Source organism: Chanodichthys erythropterus, chromosome 21 (assembly GCF_024489055.1).
Source record: "Chanodichthys erythropterus isolate Z2021 chromosome 21, ASM2448905v1, whole genome shotgun sequence".
NCBI classification, from domain to species: Eukaryota; Metazoa; Chordata; class Actinopteri; order Cypriniformes; family Xenocyprididae; genus Chanodichthys; species Chanodichthys erythropterus.
The window spans coordinates 35,174,348-35,194,867 of NC_090241.1; the positions used below are offsets into that span (position 1 = coordinate 35,174,348).

The 20,520-nt window shown below is 35.6% G+C and overlaps 1 protein-coding gene across 1 annotated transcript in view; it reads left to right on the forward strand.

The window, feature by feature from the left end:
- The first annotated feature begins 13,679 nt into the window (after positions 1 to 13,679).
- Positions 13,680 to 20,520, forward strand: part of rtf2 (replication termination factor 2) — a 35,877-nt gene continuing 29,036 nt past the window's right edge. Inside the window, exons 1-5 of the mRNA XM_067372908.1 lie at positions 13,680 to 13,849; positions 14,875 to 14,969; positions 17,193 to 17,286; positions 19,043 to 19,182; positions 19,811 to 19,889. Of these exons, the coding sequence (XP_067229009.1) occupies positions 13,781 to 13,849; positions 14,875 to 14,969; positions 17,193 to 17,286; positions 19,043 to 19,182; positions 19,811 to 19,889 (477 nt within the window). The 5' untranslated portion in view covers positions 13,680 to 13,780. The remainder of the gene's footprint in view (positions 13,850 to 14,874; positions 14,970 to 17,192; positions 17,287 to 19,042; positions 19,183 to 19,810; positions 19,890 to 20,520) is intronic.

Here is a 20,520-nt window from a genome sequence, read left to right on the forward strand (position 1 = left end):
ATACCATCCCAAAATGCATTTTGTTTAGTTTGTCTTTAGTGAATAAAATGCATGCTTTTGCACAAAATTTAGCGAGTTTGCAACTTGATTAGATACAGATTTTGAACTCGCTACAAGCTGCATCTTCCTCTCAGAAGCTTTCCTGTTTCTGACATCACGGCGCTCTGAAAGCATGGCACAGCCGCGATGCCCCGAGAGCCTGAATATAAACCACAAACCTGAGACGACTGCCAAAGCAAATGAACTGCAAAGCCTGTTTGGAGAGAGAGACGGATGGCAAATACACTCACCGAAATGAAGGCCATCAAACCTTTCAAAATAATAATTTTGCACGCTGTCTAACTCCGCAAACCTCTTCATTGTTCCACCATGACATCTTCTGGAGAGTGTAGACGTGATGGTGGGTATGAAACCCCATATGTTGGCGTCCCTCCATCGGGGCACACGGAGAGAGTTGAGGGTAATTGGTAAAGACAGATGTTTGATTTAGTGAGGTGTCGGGCTGTGCTGCGCTGTGCGCTCGCTCGCTGCAGTAACGTGTTTGCTTGCTGTGTGTTTCTTGTGTTTGGCTGTAGTTTGTGGTTACTGTGTGTTCGAGTAAACGGAGAATGTGTGCTGGCGGAGAGGACGAGAGGAAGAGGCAAAGAACATGAAGAACTACTGTAGATTTGTACATTTTCTGAAGAGTGTTTGCCCATGCAGAAATTGACAATACGATGCTAAGGTCTTCAGCTCCATGTGTTCAGGTACTTCCTTCAATGTCTAAAATAAGGTTCTTTATTGTTTCCATGAAGAACCTTTAAGATCTGTGGAGCCTTTCTATTGCACAAAGGGTGGAAAAAGGCTCTTAAGATTGTTAAAATGTTCTTCATACTAAGAAAAAAAGAGTCTCTTTTAAGAACTGTTCAATTATTGGGGATATTTTTCTCCCATGTTTTATCCACCATGTCCAACTTATAATTAATTGTTTAAAAGACTATTAATATCTAGTATCAATTTAACTGCACTGACACCAAAAATGCTGGGTTAAAAACAACCCAAGTTGGGTTGAAAATGGACAAACCCAGCGATTGGGTAGTTTTATTTATCCCAACTATTGTTTGAAAATGACTACATGGCTGACTTAAAATGAATTTAAAATGAAATTAAAATGTTCATTCATTAAACGTATTAATAAATGTTAATTTTCAAGATATTTTAGGTTCATTTTAAGTCAGCAATACTGTAATTTTTAAACAATAGTTGAGTTAAATAAAACTACCCAGCAGGTTGGGCAAACATTTAACCCAACTGCTGGGTTAAAACAACCCAATCGCTGGGTTTGTCCATTTTCAACCCAACTTGGGTTGTTTTTAACCCAGCATTTTTTAGGGTGTATTGGATGAGAACAAAATTTGAACTTAATAAAAATAGAAATTGAATTTATTTTATAATTGATGAAATTTACAACATTAACCCAGCTAACAGGGTGTCTTCTCAGAAACTTTGAACATTCTGGCAAAGGTACGTACTCTCAAAGTTATAAAAACTACATTAATAGAATGTTCCTTTAAAGTTATCTGGTCTTTGATAATGTTTTGGATTGTCTAACATATTCAGAACGTTCAGAGAACATTCAAAAGTAACATTCCCATAATGTTTGCAAAATGATCAAATGGAATGTTCCCTTAATGTTTAAAACTTTTAAAAACATCCTTAAAAAGAACATTTGAAGCAATCTGTATTGCATAAAGCACTGATAAACGTGACTCGATTTAATGAGGCATCATTCATGTCTGAAGCGCAATAAAGTTTAATGTTTGACTAGTGCAGGTGGATAACAACCAAACCAGCAAGGAAACAGTACTAGATATTGTAAAAAACACTATGGGGAAAAAAAAATCTTGGCTTCTTGCAGGTTTGGCTGATGAATGAGGAGCTCCAGGGAAGATCCAGCTGGAGAGGTGAGCGACTGAAGATGCAGACGCCTCTAAAGGCTTTTTAGCACACGGGGAGGACGGGATCTCAGATTAATTCCCCTTCATCATCTCACAGTCTGCCAGAGGATCTTCTGCTCGAGTTCAGCTCATCTGTGGAGCTTCAGGTCATGCGCTTCATCACGGACGGCTTCTGCAGCATCAGTTTCACACTGTGCTCAGACCTTAAGATCATCCTGCACCATTAGGACAAAAAATGCCATTGTCTATTATTTTTAAAGTTCAAATTTGCATGTGTGGATCTCACTCATTATGACTATTGGCTAGTGTGCAACAGACCTGTCTGTGATTGTTATGATGCTCCATCGCTGCAAACAACAACAACAACAACAACACTAGATCCCAGTGCAATGCTGTACTCAACACTCTCACAGTTTTTAATCATGGCAGTTGTGATCATTGTGATTATTGGATTAATTGTGCAGCACATATTGACTCAATAAAGTGTGATATTTTTCTTCGTACTTCACTGAGGAAGAGTGTCAGACATGGAAACGTAAGATCTTCAGAGCTCTGCATGGTGTGTGTGTGTGTGAGAGAGAAAGAGAGAGAGTAAATAATGAGGTGTGTGCTAGCATGACGTTCATGATTTGCAGATCACTTCACACATACAGACCATTAAAGTTCTGAAATATCTCAGTATGTTGGACTGCTTGACTGGCAGGACTAACCGCTGTTAAGCCTTTAGTAACAGCAGACAATTTATATCAATTTCTGACAACCCAACAGTCATTGGGATTATTTTAATTAAATTTTATTTTAATTTAATTTTAGGCAGATTATTATTTTTTTATTTAATTTTAGGCTGATTTTATATATATATATATATATATATATATATATATATATATATATATATATATATATATATATATATATATATATATTTTTTTTTTTTATTTTAGGCTGATTTTATTTTATTGTATTTTATTTTATTTTAGGCCGATTTTATTTTATTTTATTTTAGGCTGATTTTATTTTATTTTAGGCTGGCTTTATTTAATTTAATTTTATTTATTTTGTGCTGACTTTATTAGCGATTTTTTATTTATTTTTTTTCACAAGTGTATTCAGGGAGGTCCTCAAATTGAATTTTCTGCCATTTTATTATTATTATGAAATATGTCTGGGTTAACACCCGATGCAGTAATATGTTTACTTTTATTCTAAACCTCATTAGTTTATTCGATTTGATTTTGTTTCATTTTATTGTAATGCCATACTTTAGGCTGGCTTTCTGTGATGAATTAATTTTAATAGGTAATATTTTGTTGTTTAAGAGTGAATCCTGGGAGGTCCTGAAATTGAATTTGCTGCCGTCCATTTTTTCCCCCCATTTTTCTGTTGAAATGTGTCAGAGTTAACACCCAGTGCAATATGTTTATTTTCTTTCTAAACCTCATTAGTTTGAATTTGATGCTGTTCCTGTGTAACAAGGCAACCGTAAATAAATAAATAAATAAATATTTGTATTTAAAAAAAAAAAAAAAACTTAATTCACTCTTAAAAATAGTTTTCTTGTCTGCTTGGTTTATCTGTATGTCGCAGACAGCTGCTCTGACACCATGAAAGCTCCTTCATCCCGTCTCCATCAGTTCTCCTTATCTCCTCTTCTCAAGCGCTCCACGGGGCGAGTGTGCACAGATCTGACCCCGAGCGATCCCTCCTCGCCTCATCAAGCTCTCACTCATCTCGGGAAACAACAGCCCCCTGGCCAGCGCAGGTGAACAGCTTAAATCAGCTTTAAAAGACTGATGACTAACCAGCCAAGATGAATGGTGTGGGAAAGTGAGAGGACGTGACATTTATAGGCTCAAAGGCCCGAGCTCTTGAGAACGAAAAAAACTGAAAGCGGAGGAGGGGAAGCCTGCTGAAGAAATATGAAAAAGCTGAGCGGAGCAGTAAAATGTGGCTTGTTCTGTCCAGAGAATATGAAGTGTTGTCCACCTTGGCTGTACTGAAAAGACGGAATTACTTTGATGGCTTAATTCAACTTTGTCTCAAAAGTTATAATACAAAAGTCATAAAATTTATTTGGAGAAATAAAAATTGATACAAATAAGTCATAGTAAGAGTATAGAGCAACGAAATGAATGTGGAGAGCAGCTCGGATCATTTAGTCTTAGAAGAATTTGATGAGAAATCTGTTCATAAATTTAGATCTCAGACTTTTGATTGCAGACTTTAATATCTTGGCAAATCTGAGAATAGTTTGAGTCATTGTCTCTTCCGTAATTTTCACAAGGAGGGTTAAATATAATTTTATCAGCTAAATATCAAACTAAAATTATATATATATATATATATATATATATATATATATATATATATATATATATACACACACCAAATTTTCCCCAAATGTCTAAAACTTTATTTTATTTTATTTTTTGAAACTGAAATATGCTTAAATCATTATTTTGGTAACACTTTACAGTAAGGTTCGTGAGTTAAATATTAGTTAATGTATTAAATAACATGAACTAACCATGAGTTAGTTAATAAAAATACAGTTGTTCATTGATTGTTCATGTTAGTTCACAGTGCATTACTTATGTTAACAAATGCAACTCTTGATTTTAATAATGTATTAGAAAATATTAAAATTAACAATAAGAAAGATTAATAAATGTTTTAGAAATGCAAAGAGTTACCAGTATTTTTGTACAGAAAAAGTGTCATAGCATAGTGGGATTGAACAGAAAGTGCAAGACTAATTTTGTATTTCCTCAAAAAATTCATTAAGCATTTTATAAAAGGATGTTGACAGTATAAGCATCATGTCATGGTACTTCTGTCTCTTTCTCTCTCAGCTCCAGACCGCCTGCTACTGATGATCTTCCTCATGCGAGCTACTCTCAATTCTGCAAATTTATTGACAGCCTTTAAAAATATTTACCCGTACACTTCCTCTTCCCAGTGGGCGCCTGGCCCATAATCCTCCTGCCCCTTTATTAGATCATTTGTCAAACCCTAGAGCTCTTTACTTGTCTTCTCTTTCTCTCTGGCCCCTCCTTCCTGTTCCTCTCCTCTCCTTTGAGAGAGTTGTTGTGTAACAGCCATTGGTGGTTTAACTCCTTGTCTCCTTCTCCTTTTAAAAGAAAAATTTACAGCTGATTAGTCTGTGCTGTAAAGACAGAGCCGGTCCTGAGAGGAACACACCGACACATTTCTGCAAGACTAGACGCTCAGTGTTATGAGAAACACATGGAAAGAAAGGCAGAAAGATTGCTGCAAACATTATGAATATTGAAGAAACCCTGAGACTCTACTACCTACTACCTAGACATCATGCTCTTAATGCAGAAACATCTGTACATCTGCCTTAAATTTTGGCCAAAAACAAAACAAAAAAATAGGGCTTTGTCTGTGGTGGAATCAAGTTTTTAATGTTGTTTATATGTGGTGTTTTTAATATGCTTTAAGACAAACCATATGCAAATTCAGAAGTCAACACCATCGCAGAGTATTTGCTCTTTAAAACGGCAGTGATTTAAAGACGCAGTTTGAAATCGCCGGCATTTCTGACATCAAAAACTACCTTGTAACCAATCATGTCAACTTGTGGGCGGGGCTTTAGCATATCATTAACTATAACTGTTCTGAAGCAGGAGAGTCTCAAGGGAAGGTTATCCCGGTATATTTTTCTGTTGATATGAAAAATCGGGTAGATTAAGCAATATAGTGGGTGTGTATTACAATGTTATGATGAATATGCCTTGTTTCAAAGCATTTTTAAGGATACTGATTGTTAGAAGGCAGCTGTCTGACTTGCGAACGATAACATGGTTTGTGTAACATTAGTAACACATTATTAGCTGTTTGACAATGTAGTCAAGCAAAAGACTAATCATATTAATTACCGTTATGAGTCCGACGTTTTAAAGAGCGATACCATTGTGCAGCGTTTACCTCAGTAAGTTGACCGAGTGGATCCCTAAGCTGGTGCGAGTGAGTGGAGGCGGGGCTAATTAGCATATTCGTAGATCCATGTATACTAAATGAAGCAAGGGTGTAAAGTTACATTCAAGTTATTTTAAGACTTGAAGGCATTTTTTTTCGCAGGAAAAAATGTTTAAATATTCATTTTAGTGATCAAAGATGAGGACTTTAAAATAAACAAATAAAACTAACAATAAATTAATTCATTCATGAAAATAAAGACAAAAAATCAATATTTTATGAGTATATGAACATAAATAAAGACATAAATTATAAAACAAAATATTAACCAGTATTATTTTTAATTATTTTCAAGTTTATTAATCAGTATATAAACTTTCATTTAAATTTTGGCATACAGTTCACTACATTTAGTTTAATTTCTCTGAAAATTAGATTTAATTTATTGTCATTTTGCTTTTGCATCTGTCTTATTTTTATTAAAACATACAGAACCCCTAAAGGGACATGGTGAAGGAAAAAAATATGAGATGGGAGGAAAAATTATATGTCAATGCTTTTGCATTATTTAAAAAAAAATTTGTGCAACTTTTGTGAGCAAATGCAAAATTTCTTGGGGGTACACAAGACTTTTGCAAATGAACGCAAAAGCACAGAGATATATTTTTTTCCCCATCTCACATTTTTTCAGTCACCATGCCCCTTTAGGGGCTCCCTACAAAAACACTAAGAAAATGCATTTTTTTTGCAGCTCATGGCACAAGATGTGGCGCAGTGGCCAAAAACAATGGTTGGACAGACGTGCAAGCAAACTAACAATTAAAAACTAGCTCAGATGAACATGTGAATGTGTATTTGAGCACCTATTAGGACAGCGTACTATGTTTTGAAACAGAACGGTGGTTTCATTTGTTCAACACACCATAATAAACACAGCAAAGTTGTGCACACATAAACCACATGGAAATTCTCAGACAAGCATTTTCCCCAACGATTAGAGTAAAATGGCATCCATGTTCATCTATTTGGCAAACACACACATACAGATTCCCAATATCAAGAGTTTCCCTCTCAGTCTGAGTGCTGAATGTGGAAAAGCAAAGTACTGCAGCTCATTGATATGCAGAAGCATGTGGCTCAGACAGGGAGTGCTGTTATTATTGGGGTGCGCGGAGAGGAGGTCTGGCACGGGTTTCCACACGGCAGTGGCTCTGCGCATGTCTGCCAAGCTCACAAACACACGCACACACACACTCGCCACAGCCACAGGTATGTCCCCGGCCCGGTGGGTAACCTCTGCCCGGCCAAAGAGCTGTCAGAAACCCTCTCCTCTCCCATCAGCCTAACTAGAGTGGAAAAGGCCTGAGCAGCCGGTGAGGAGTTGGGGGTTGCACACCCATGCACTTTCAGACGTATGGGTTTCCCTCTATATTTTAGGCTTCAGGCGTTCTTTATTATCCAATTACGGATATTCCACTGCAGTGGAAACAAACTTTTGTGAAGACAGACAAATTACGACTTTGTCCTGATGAGGGAAAATTGGTTTGAGCGTGCATCATCCATATGGGTATAAAATTTGTTGGAATACTCTGTGGTGGGCGATCCCGTTTTGGAGATATAAACAATCTGGAAAATTTCAACGACTGGACTACGTTACCCACAATGCACCAAGACCAAGCGTATGGTCAAATGATGCATTTTTGCCAAGGTTGTTGCTGTGGGTAATTTTTTTTTTTCTGTTGGTTGATTACCACCCCTGTACGCACAATTTCGATGCTCCAACACCCCTAAAACACCCCCCAGACGTACAAATTCAGTGGGGAATTTGGCTGCCCAATAGAGAAAATCGCATTGGGCTATTTTTGGGCTACTTTTGACTGGCCATTGGACTACTTTTGTTGCACAGACCTGGCAACCCTAAAAGCATTCAATCTAATTGAGATGGTGGACATTTTGACTTAGAAAATAGGGATTTGTCACAGGTTGTATTTCCTAACTTTGCAGAAGTGAGTTTTCAGCATAACTCAGGAGTGGCAGAAGAAGAAAAATGAAGGTGGAGTGATGAACAACATGTTTTATAATTTTTTTTCCCCAAACCTTGAAAACTTTGAAAAATGTGCACCATTAGCCACGTTTCCACCGCAGGAACTTTCTGCAGGAATTAGGCACTTTGGGGTGGTACTCAGTGTGATTCAACCACAGAAACCAGGGTCTAAATGAAGTTCGGGGTAAAAATTTCCCCCTCAGAAAGTCCCTGCTCACGAGGTAGAACGTTTTGGGGTTTGGGCGCTGAACATGCTGATTGGTTGGATTTTGATTGGTTGACTCCATGCAACATTTTATTTGAACCACCATTTTTAAAAGTCTGTTGCTTTGTGTGCAATAAGAGTTGTTTGCTATTCGAATCAACAATGGGGTTTAAAAAATACGACAGATGGACTGACGATGAGGTTCAGGCTTTATTAAGCTTATATGTGGAGGATGAAACCCATTGGAAACTGGAAAGTTATGCGCAGTCCTATGTCACTTGCCTAATCATCAAGGTACTTTAGAAATGTACATTTACATTTATTCTTTTGGAAGTTGCTTTTATCCAAAGCGACTTACAAATGAGGAATACAACAAGCGAGTCATCATGAAGAGGCAAATAAACACAAGAAGTGCTCACAATACAAGTTTCAGACATTGCTCAGAGTATCATAAGCTACAACAGAGAGGGATTAAAGGAAATGAAAGGATAGGTAATGAAACGATAGGATTTTTTTTTTTTTTTTAAGATAAGGTTAAGTGCTCACGAAAGAGATTTTTCATCTGTCTTTTGAGTATTGCCAGGGATTCTGCATTCTAGATGAAGGCAGGAAGATTGTTCCACCAGCATGGAGTGGAATTACCTATCCTTTCACACACACACATATATATATATATATATATATATATATATATATATATATATATATATATATATATATATATATATATATATATATATATATATATATACACTAGTTAAAATACTTCCCCTATTCACCTGTATTGTCTTGCTTTAATCTGCTCTTTTCTTGCAATTAATCCAGTGTTTTTAGTGTGTTGCTATATGTGCTTTTGGTTGCTTACTGGCCAAAGTGAAGAATGTCCGTGATAATCTGGTATTTAATGGAAGTCTGTGGGGGTTTGTCCATTTTTAAATCATAAACATTAGCAAAAACCACTCATAATAATTATAAGTGATTCATAGGAAATGAAGTCTGTATCAGCCCTGTAGTAATGAGCGCTTTCTGCAGCAAATTATAGTGACTGTTATTTAATGACCTCTTTAAAAATCCACAATTATTTGCCATAATAACTGACAAATTGGCTCTGTACTTTCCTTATCCAGGTGCATTCAGAGGAAATAAGGCGCAGAAAGCCTCTAGTTTTCAAAGTGTCTGCTGTGAAATGCACATGGCCTCGATATTTTGATGGACTACCTCTTGAAACCTAATCAAGATACGCTTTCCCCTCCCTGAACGCACTATGAGGCTTATTATTTTAACCCCGAATGCACTGCATGATGTCTATACCGTATCTGCCGGCCAAGATTTCTTCGGTATGTACGCTTCCTGCTTAAGCATGAAAAAAAAAAAAAAAAAATCAACATTCCTCTGGGTTTCACAATTTGGCCTGCTTGAAGTAGCAGAAGACTCATCAAGTTGTGATGGGACGCAGCCAGTACAAACACCCTGATGCCTGGCCAGTTAGACATGCTAAATGCATTTGATTCACTGCTCTGTGAACCCTGATGTGTTCAATTAAACACGCTTCATCTCCATGCGGCCGTTCAACCTGATTACACCTTGGGTTAAGCTAACCGTCTCAATCGCACGAATGGGGTGTGTAGATTCTCTTGAAACACGTTTTACTTGACGTGAGTTCGCGTGAGGTTTTGATGCAGCTTTTTAAAATAAATATAAAACACAATTCTGTTTTACTTCCATAATTTGACATATGTTAAACAGGATATTCAATGAGACAGTAACAAAGTCCTTTTACGACAAGTCATTTCACTCGGCGGCCATCTTTGAAATGCCTCTCGGCCATGCAAGTGCAGCTCCTGTCTGTTTAAATGGGGAAACATCAAATTCTCCAAAGCTGTACTCAAAGCTTTCGATTCAATTTCATATTTGAAATCACCAATGAAATCCAACAACAACTGTCTCATAAATTTTGTTTCTAAACACTCTAAACAGCATTTTTCAGGCTGGATCAAGCACACATCTTACTGTTTCTATAGACCTTATGTAGCTACGGCCCTTTTCATTGCTGCGCTCGTTGTCTTTTGTCTTCCTATTTGTATTTCCACAGCAATCTTACATATTTATGAATGAACTGCTCATTTTAAAATCTTCCCGGTCTACTGACATCTATTTTGACATTTGCTTTGAACATTACAATACTCAAAATAAGTAATTTTCATTAACTAATTAAATCCACCAGCTAAATATTCGTAGACAGCGATGCCATAGAAATCGTCTCAGGTTACATATGTAACCATAGTTCCCTGAGAAAGGGAACGAGACACTGCATCTGATAGGGACACTTTGGGAATGCAAAGCATCCCTATCGGATGCAGTGCAAGGTCCCTTGAAAGGCAAAATGGAAGTTCAAAGACAATATTATAAAATTTTTCCCATTCATAATAATGCAAGTGCACCTTTTTTTACAGAAGCTAAGTAGTCTAAACTTAATTTTATCTGGTGAATTAACATTGTGCACACTGAGCTTACTCTATTGACAACAATTCAAAAGTAGACCTGAACTTTGATTTTATACACATATAATGCACATAAATGACTTTAAATGTAAGATTAGATGTTTCACCACAGACCATTTTTTAAAAGCTACTAAAGAACTGTACATTTCTGCAGAGTGATCAGTCTCATGACACATTTGTCTAAAAACAAATCTCTTATGTTCACCACAGCTGCATTTATTTGATAAAAAATACAGTAAAAAGAGTAAAATTGTTAAATATTATTGCAATCTAAAGTAGCTGTTCTCTATGTGAATATCTTTTAAAATGTAATTTATTTCTGTGATCAAAGCTGCATTTTCAGCATCATTACTCCAGTCTTCAGTGTCACATGATCCTTCAGAAATCATTCTAATATGCTGATTTGCTGCTCAAGAAACATTTATGATTATTATCAATGTTGAAAGCAACTTTGATGAATAGAAAGTTCAAAAGAACAGCATTCATTTGAAATAGAAATATTGTGTGACATTAAATGTCTGTCACTTTTTAATGCATCCTTGCTGAATACATTTTTTGTTTGTTGTTGTTGTTTTGGAATGCCTTTGGAATAATGTGCACAATAAAACCAGGAACATGCATAAGAAAGAGCATGAGGTCAGTTTTGATGTTGACTTCGAACTAAACTCAATTTGAAAGGTAAATGTAGTGGCAATTAAATTCAGATAAATGGCTGTACTTCTAAGAGTACGCGCTCAGACGTGAGTCTAAGGGAGTGAATTTGTTTATTACAGCTTGAGAGCGCAAGAAAACGCATATGGATCCGCACCACTGTGTTGAAAGACACTTTAAAGTATTTGAAAGAGTGTACTAACAGATTAGAGCACTCCTTGATCTAATGAAAATCAATATTGCAAAACATTTAGCCATGAGAGAGGCATACATAATCTAATAAGACACATAACGTAATTTCTGAATTACTGGTAGAGCAAATAGATAATGGAGATGAACTAGGCCTATATGGGCTTTATTTGATAATGTCAACCAAAATGAAATATTTACCCATGAATATTCTCATATTCATTATTATTACATCACATAATATAAGCACACATTGGCATTAACACCAACTTAACCATATTCATGGTTTAACACCATGCATTGTAATAAATTATATAGCCACAGTCGTACTTTACATACCGCTGCACAAACTAATGGTCACTCTGATGTGCACGTCAATGTTAAACCAATCAGTCGTTCCTGAAGGCACAGGAAATAGACTTTATTAGCACTCACCTCCTCTCCTAAGACAACTTTCAGCTCTCATCTACACAATTAGACTAAGTGGCCTGTCACTGACCATTTCGATTCATATTCATTGTCCACACACCGTCAGAATTGCCATGAAAATGCTGTATATCCAACTGCAACATGGTCGTACGCTCGTGTGACCTCAGATTAAGAGTCGGTCAAGAATTCCTAAAAGACATCAGTTAGCTAAAGGGCCAGAAATAGGGTGACTTAGCATGCTTTAAAGGATTAGTTTACTTTCAAATGAAAATTTCCTGATAATTTACTCACCCCCATGTCATCCAAAATGTTCATGTCTTTCTTTCTTCAGTCGAAAAGAAATTAAGGTTTTTGATGAAAACATTCTAGGACTTTTCTTCATATGGTGGACTTCAGTCGCCTCCAAACGGTTGAAGGTGAAAATTACAGTTTCAGTGCAGCTTCAAAGAGCTCTACATGATCCCAGACGAGAAATAATGGTCTTATCTAGAGAAACCATTGCTCATTTTCTAAAAAAATAATTAAAATTATACGTTTTAACCATAAATGCTCATCTTGAACTAGCTCTTTTCCTCTTCTCTATTAGAATTCCAGCAGTTTAGACACTGCTAAGTGTATTACTGCCCTCCACAGGTCAAAGTTTGAACTAATTGTTATATACTTGCACTAGCATATTGTATATGACAATTTAGTTCAAACTTTGACCTGTGGAGGGCAGTAATACACTTAGCAGTGTCTACACTGCCGGAATTCTAATAGAGAAGAAGAAGAGAGCTAGTTCAAGATGAGCATTTATGGTTAAAATGTATACATTTTTTTAGAAAATTAGTGATGGTTTCTCTAGATAAGACCATTATTTCTCGTCTGGGATTGTGTAGAGCTCTTTGAAGCTGCACTGAAACTGTAATTTTGACCTTCAACCATTTAGAGGCCATTGAAGTCCACTATATGGAGAAAAATCCTGGAATGTTTTCATCAAAAACCTTAATTTCTTTTCGACCGAAGAAAGAAATACATGAACAGCTTGGATGACATGGGGGTGAGTAAATTATCAGGAAATTTTAATTTGAAAGTGAACTAATCCTTTAAACACACTTTGCAAGCTTGTTATAACACCTTTCCCTTACAAAAGGTACTGTGGCAGTACAGTGATGTTATGGAAATACTATAAACTCTATAGTCATTTTAGCATAGAACACATAGAACAAGGTATAGCCATGGTACAGAGAACAAAATACAATATGATGCTACTTTTTTGTTGTAAATACCATAGTGCATGAATTTCAGGCCTATACTATCAAAATACAATGGTAACATCACTGACTGTACCAAAAATAACCATAAAAACTATGCTACAGTATTTCATTCCAAATAACCATAGTAGCCAGGCAGAACTTTAGCAGTTTTAGTAGTGTTTTGTGCAGAATGAAGAACTGGAGCAAGAACTATATTACTTAAATTATTAGGCCTATACTTTACCTCAAGAATGTAACTCTTTGTTTTATACCATTTCACAAGGAAGGATAAAGAAACCTAAGCTATTTTATTTTTGTATGCCATTATCAGTTGCATATAAAAAGCAATGAATATATTTCAATCCGAAATAGTTAATTTAAGTTTGTGAACTCAACGTCATTTCCTTCCTCGCCATGCGATTTGTTGTTAAAACTCAGCATCGAGCGCCATCACGTGGTTTGTGTTTATATCAACACGTAACTGAAGTGCAATTTTCAAGGCGCCCTCTAAGCGGCGCTATCTTAAAAACACACGAAAAGTCACAGCTGACGCTCTTCACTGAAGCTCTTCGGCTGTTTACAGTTTTGCCCCTTTAGCTTCAGTCATATAACTCTCTCAATAAAACTGTTTAAATCTTATTTCCAACATGGGATGCGACGGCGGAACTATTCCTAAAAGACATGAACTAGTTAAAGGACCGAAAAAGGTTGAAAAGGTAAAAAATAACTCGCTTTAAACGCTCGATTGTTTACCTCATGAAATTAGCATGTAGCTTTGTAGCACGACTATAGCTCGTGAACTGTATTTAAACATTTATAATTTCTTTATACATATATGCATACATACTATAGTACTTTGAAAACATCATGGTACAACCATAGTACTGTTTTTATAAGTGATGTTGATATGGTACATTAATGTCAGTACCATGACATATTTCAAAGTACCATAGTATTAACACAGTACCATGGCATTTCTTACAGTACCGTTTAAATACATTGTATAAATTGCGTTTGAGTTATGAGTATGGTAACGAAACGGTACCGCCATAAATAATACTAATAATAAAATAATGTAATGTTCTTTATTTGCGTTAATAAAACTTTCAAAGATACAGATACTGATTAGACAAATAAATACTAACTTACGTGGTTCACAAATAAATGTAACAGTTTACACAGATAGATTCATACAAATAAAATATTTGAGTATTTAATGTTAAATATTTTAACATTAAAGTATAATATTATCTGTAACACTTTACAATGTCTCATTTGTTAACATTAGTTTACCAACATGAACTAAAAATGAGCAGTATATTTTTACAGTATTTATTTACCTTTGTTAATGTTATTTAATATAAACATTCATGTTCGTTTTCAGTGCATTAATTAATGTTAACAAGTACAACTTGATCTTAAAATGTATTAGTACTTGTTGAGATTAAATAAAATTAATAAATGCTGTGTAATTAATTATTATTAACTGTTAACTAATGTTAACAAATGAAACCTTTTTCTAAAGTATTATCGTATTATGTAAATATATATACCATTTGGAACTGAATACAGTAAACATGATTTGTTTTTTTTAACTCACAAACTTTACAACATTAATTTAGAGAATATGTATTAAGGCTTTTTTGTGAGTGCCATTAATATTAGTGTATTTTTATTTAGGGTCCTCATAAATCAGACGTCTAGTAGTATTATTGCTAATAAATGATAACTTGTTTTACAGGTTGATAAAAATGCAGAACTCGCTGCCAAATGGAAATACTGTGCATTGAGTCAGGAGAAGCTGAAGCGGCCCATAGTCGCCTGTGAGCTGGGCAGGTACGTTATTTATTTATGTTCATGATTTACTTTTCTTGTGCTTAAATGGTTAGTTAGTTTAAATGAAAATCATCCCATAATTTACTCACCCTCAAGCCATCCTAGATGTATAAGAATTTCTTCGATAAAGGTATAAATATGGATATTTTTCTTACAAAAATGCAGAAGGCCTTTATGAACCCACAGGAGCTGTTTGGATTACAATTATAAAGCTTGGGAGAGCCAGAATATTTCTTTAATATAACTCAGATTGAGTTTGGCTGAAAGAAGATAGTCATATACACCTAGGATGGCTTCAGGGTGAGTAAATCATGGGATAATTTTCATTTTTGGGTGAACTATTTGTTTAAATACTGCCAGGTGAAGCAGTTGTTGTTCTAATCCTCTTAAAAATATACTGTGCCAGTTGAATGTTCATATGTACAAGTAATAAGTAGGATTAGTGCACAACAGAATAGTCATTAGATGAGCATTACCACAAAATAAAACCCTCTGCTTCGTGTCATGATTACCTTGTTGGGATTTATTTTGACCGCTAATGACATTCCACCTTACATAACCTCTGTTATAAAGATTTACCATAATTCTTGCATGAAGACCAACCATTGTTTAAATGTGGTATCTGAAATAAGATCTGAGTAACCACAGGTGGATGGATCCTTGCGAAAAAGCTCTGCAGTTTTCAATAGAATTTGAATTTTTTTTGACTAAGCATCTTTTAGCGACCAATAAACATGCAGATCTCTCAGATCTGGTTGGCATATTTTACCATATTTAAAGGTGCCCAAGAATGCTTTTTCACAAGATGTAATATAAGTCTAAGGTGTCTCCTGAATGTGTCTGTGAAGTTTCAGCTCAAAATACTGATAATATTTTGGGGCATCATTAACTATGCACTGATTTTGGCAGCGCCGCCCCTTTAATTCGCCTGCTCCCTGCCACACGAGCTCTCGACTATATTACAGTGTATTTACAAAGTTCACACAGCTAATATAACCCTCAAATGGATCTTTACAAGATGTTCGTCATGCATGCTGTATGCATGCTTCGAATTATGTGTGTAAAGTATTTATTTTGATGTTTACGTTTGATTCTGAATGAGTTTGAGGCTATGCTCTGTGGCTAACGGCTAATGCTACACTGTTGGAGAAATTTATAAAGAATGAAGTTGTTTATGAATTATACAGACTGCAAGTGTTTAATAATGAAAATAGCGACGGCTCTTGTCTCCGTGAATACAGTAATAAACGATGGTAACTTTAACCACATTTAACAGTAAATTAGCAACATGCTAACGAAACATTTAGAAAGACAATTTACAAATATCACTAAAAATATCATGATATCATGAATCATGTCAGTTATTATTGCTCCATCTGTCATTTTTCGCTGTTGTTCTTGCTGGCTTACCTAGTCTGTGCACAGATCCAGACGTTAATACTGCCTTTCCTTGTCTAATGCCTTGAACATGGGCTGGCATATGCAAATATTGGGGGTGTACATATTAATGATCCCGACTGTTACTTAAGAGTCGGTGTTATGTTGAGATTCGCCTGTTCTTCGGAGGTCCTTTAAACAAATGAGATTTATATAAGAAGGAGGAAACAATGGGGTTTGAAACTCAATGTATGTCTTTTCCATGTACTGAACTCTTGTTATTTGACTATGCCAAGATAAATAACATTTTTGATTCTAGGGCACCTTTAAATCCGTTCTGCAGAATTTCATTTATGACCCTTAAATCAGTGCAAAATGATGGAAACTACTGTTTGTTATATTTGTTATAAAAATAATGTTCTTCATTATTTAGTATGCAAACATAATATTCCTGCCAAAACATTATTACTATACTGTTTAAAGGGTGGTTGATTATGATCACGCAACAAAGGGGGTGAGGCCATGTTGGGCTGCTTTAGAGAAGAGGAAGTGTTGATGTCATGCCGTCATTTTACTTCGGACTGTTTCACAAACGAGGGTCAATTCAACACAAAAGATGAACATGACGGCACATGCTAGTTGATGCGTTGAATCAACTCTACAGCAACTACATAAATTTATCCACTAACCATTCAGAAACGTCCAGTTTCATTCTAAAAGTTTTAACTACTTCCTGGAGACACCAGTGACTTATATTACATCTTGTGAATGGGGCATTATAGGTCCCCTTTAATACACAGTCAAGCAATGATACATTTTTAAGTAAAATCATTTGTCTTCCAACAGGCTGTATAATAAAGATGCTATCATTGAGTACTTGCTGGATAAATCAGCGGAGAGGCCGAACACTGAGGTTGTGGTGCACATACGTGGCATCAAGGTCAGTACACGCTGACAGATGATACACTACTGTCTAAATAAGCTTTTCCTCATTCGTTACGCCTCTGCATGATCCGTCAACTGTGTGTGTGTGTTTCAGTGTTATTATAGTAACATTGAGATTAAAGGATTAGTTCACTTTCAAGAAGTTCACTTTCACTTTCATGAAAATTAGCCCAAGCTTAACTCACCCTCAAGCCATCCAAGGTGTATATGACTTTCTTCTTTCTGATGAACACAGTTGGAGATATATTAATAAATATCCTGACGCATCCAAGCTTTATAATGGCAGTGAGCCAGACCAACGAGTTTGAACTGAAGAAAGTGCTTCCATCCACATCCATCCATCATAAACGTGTGCTGCGTCCCAATTCACCTACTTATACTACATCCTAAAAGTGTGTACTGTTTTTGTAAAGAAAAAGTACATACTTTTGAGTGTGTAGCTGAGGAGTATGCAAGCTTTGTTTATCTGCCAGTCGGATCTTTCATGCAATAACTCTCCTCATCTTTGCATAATGATGCATTTAAAAGTTAATGACCAAACGCATCGTTATAAAAGTTCACAATGCTGTTGCAGATGAAATATAATGTGGACAACATTTAATAAATATCTTTTCGTCAGGTTATATTGATTATTAATCTTTATCTTAACCGCTCTGCTCAACTTTTGGTCTCGCACATCCATCATGTTTGTAGTTTTTTAACACTCTTTATTTGTATTTGTAGTTCTAATCGAATCCTCATCCACAGCGCAATGTGTTATGGCCAATATTAGCCGCTAGAAGTGTGCACGGATCTGCACAAAAGTAGACTATCCGGGTATCTTTGGAATACTCATTTCAACATACTACAATTTGGGACATACTAATTCTTTTTTTGAATGCTATTTAGGACGGATAATATGTGAATTGGGACGCAGCAAAATACTCCACATGGCTCCGGGGGTTAATAAAGGCCTTCTGAAGCGAAGCGCTGTGTTTGTGTAAAAAACAAAAACAAATATTTAACAAGTTATGAAGTAAAATATCTACCTTCCACCTGTGTAAAACTTTCGCAGTTCAAACTTACACTACATCCTACACCTTCACTATTCAACTTGCAGAAAATGCTTAACTGATGCAACGCCAGTTCAGTTTTTCAGTATGGAAGGCGGTCTGGTGGAAGCTAGATATTTTACTTCATAACTTGTTAAATATGGATTTTTTTTACACAAACGCATCGCTACACTTCAGAAGACCTTTATTAACCTCATGGAGCCATGTGGAGTACATGTTTATGATAGATGGATGTGGATGGAAGCACTTTCTTCAGCTCATACTCGTTGGTAATGCTCACTGCCATTATAAAGCTTGGATGCGACAGGATATTTATTAATATATCTCCGATTGTGTTCATCAGAAAGAAGAAAGTCATAAACACCTAGGATGGCTTGAGTGTGAGTAAAGCTTGGGCTAATTTTCATTTGAAAGTGAACTAATCCTTTAATTAGTTTTTATGGAACCACTTTACGTTAAGGTCTCATTTTATAACATTAGTTAATGCATTGACTAACATGACCTAACAAAGAGCTATATATATTTTTTTACAGCATTTATTAACCTTTGTTAATATTAACAAACTTTCATATTCATGTTATTTCACAGTACATTACTGCATATTTTGATAATTTATTTCATTTAATGTTTATTTTATTTCAAGTAAACCAATTATTTATGGTTTTAGTTTAACTATAAAAACCCTGGTGTGTTTCACAGGACGTGAAGGAGCTGAATCTCACTGACAACCCTGCGTGGGAAGGCGAGAGGCGGAACATTAAAGGGGACCGTTATGAAGACATGCACTGTGCCATGTTCATCTGTCCTGTGGTGGGACTTGAAATGAATGGAAAACACAAGTAAGGCCACATCCGTTGAACTCGTTCGCTGTTTTTGACTTCAACCACAACACAACTCAATCATTGCAGTCTGACACATTTACAATACGTTAAATTGTTTAATATTAGTTAATGCATTAGGTATCTGTATTAAAATCAAAAGTTGTATGTTTATGTAAGTATAAGAATAATAAATGCTTTAAAAAAAATATAGATTTCTCGTTGTGAGATCATGTTAGCTAATGCATTAACTAATGTTAAAATCTCATGGTATTGGTATTGACTACTGAAATATTGGTATCATGACAGCCCTGTTTCTAGATTTCTAAAATAACTAATGTGATTTATACTGTTACTGTGATATGGTAGAAGATTTGGTTCATACTTCCCACACCAATTGTGCTGTTTCTTAAAAAAAAAAAAAGATCACTTGGGTTGATATTTTCCCACCTGAAAAATTTAAAAGTGTGATTTTCCTTTTAAAATGTGATTAAGAAAAACCCTATAGATGCGCCTTTACAGTTTGAAGCAGCTATATACCAAGTGGAAAACATGTTAATTTTTCCTTAACTCTCAAATCAAACCTGCTCTTGATGTTTTCCTGTTTTCATGAGAATTGAATTGTGGTGTCTTTTTGTCTTTCTTTGAGGTTTTTCTACTTGCAGACCTGTGGGTGTGTTTTCTCGGAGCGAGCTCTCAAAGAAGTCAAGACCGAGATTTGCCACAAGGTGGGTGAAAAGAAATTATGACGTTTTCTTAAATCTTTTGTTGTCTGTTGTCACTCTCATTTCTTTCTTTTGTCTTAGTGTAGGCATCTTATTAGAAATGCTATTGCACTGCACGGCTTAATGCATTGATCTGATCTTGGTCACACTTTAGTTTAGGGTCCAGTTCTCACTATTTACTAACTATTAACTATGACGGTTTGTGCCTCAATAAACTCATAATTATTGTTTATTAATAGTTAGTAAGGTAGTTGTTAAGTTTAGGTATTGGGTTGGATTAAGGGATGCGGAATATGGTCTTGCAGAATAAGGCATTAATATGTGCTTTATAAGTACTAATAAACAGCCAATATCCTAGTATATGCATGCTAATAAGCAACTAGTTAATTGTGGGAATTGTATCTAAAACTAAAGTTAAACTAAAGTGTTACCAGAATTATTTATATAACTCAGTTGGCAGCAAATTGGGAGTTTAATTACAAAGTTATCACCTCATTGCTTAGAAATATAATGTAGCTTTCAGTAGCGAAGCTGTTTTATTTATAAAATTCACGGGGCAGAGGTTGAAAACCAGTTTCTATGCTCCTGAATGTTTCTCTGTGTGTGTGTTTGTGCAGCTTACTTAGTACTATAG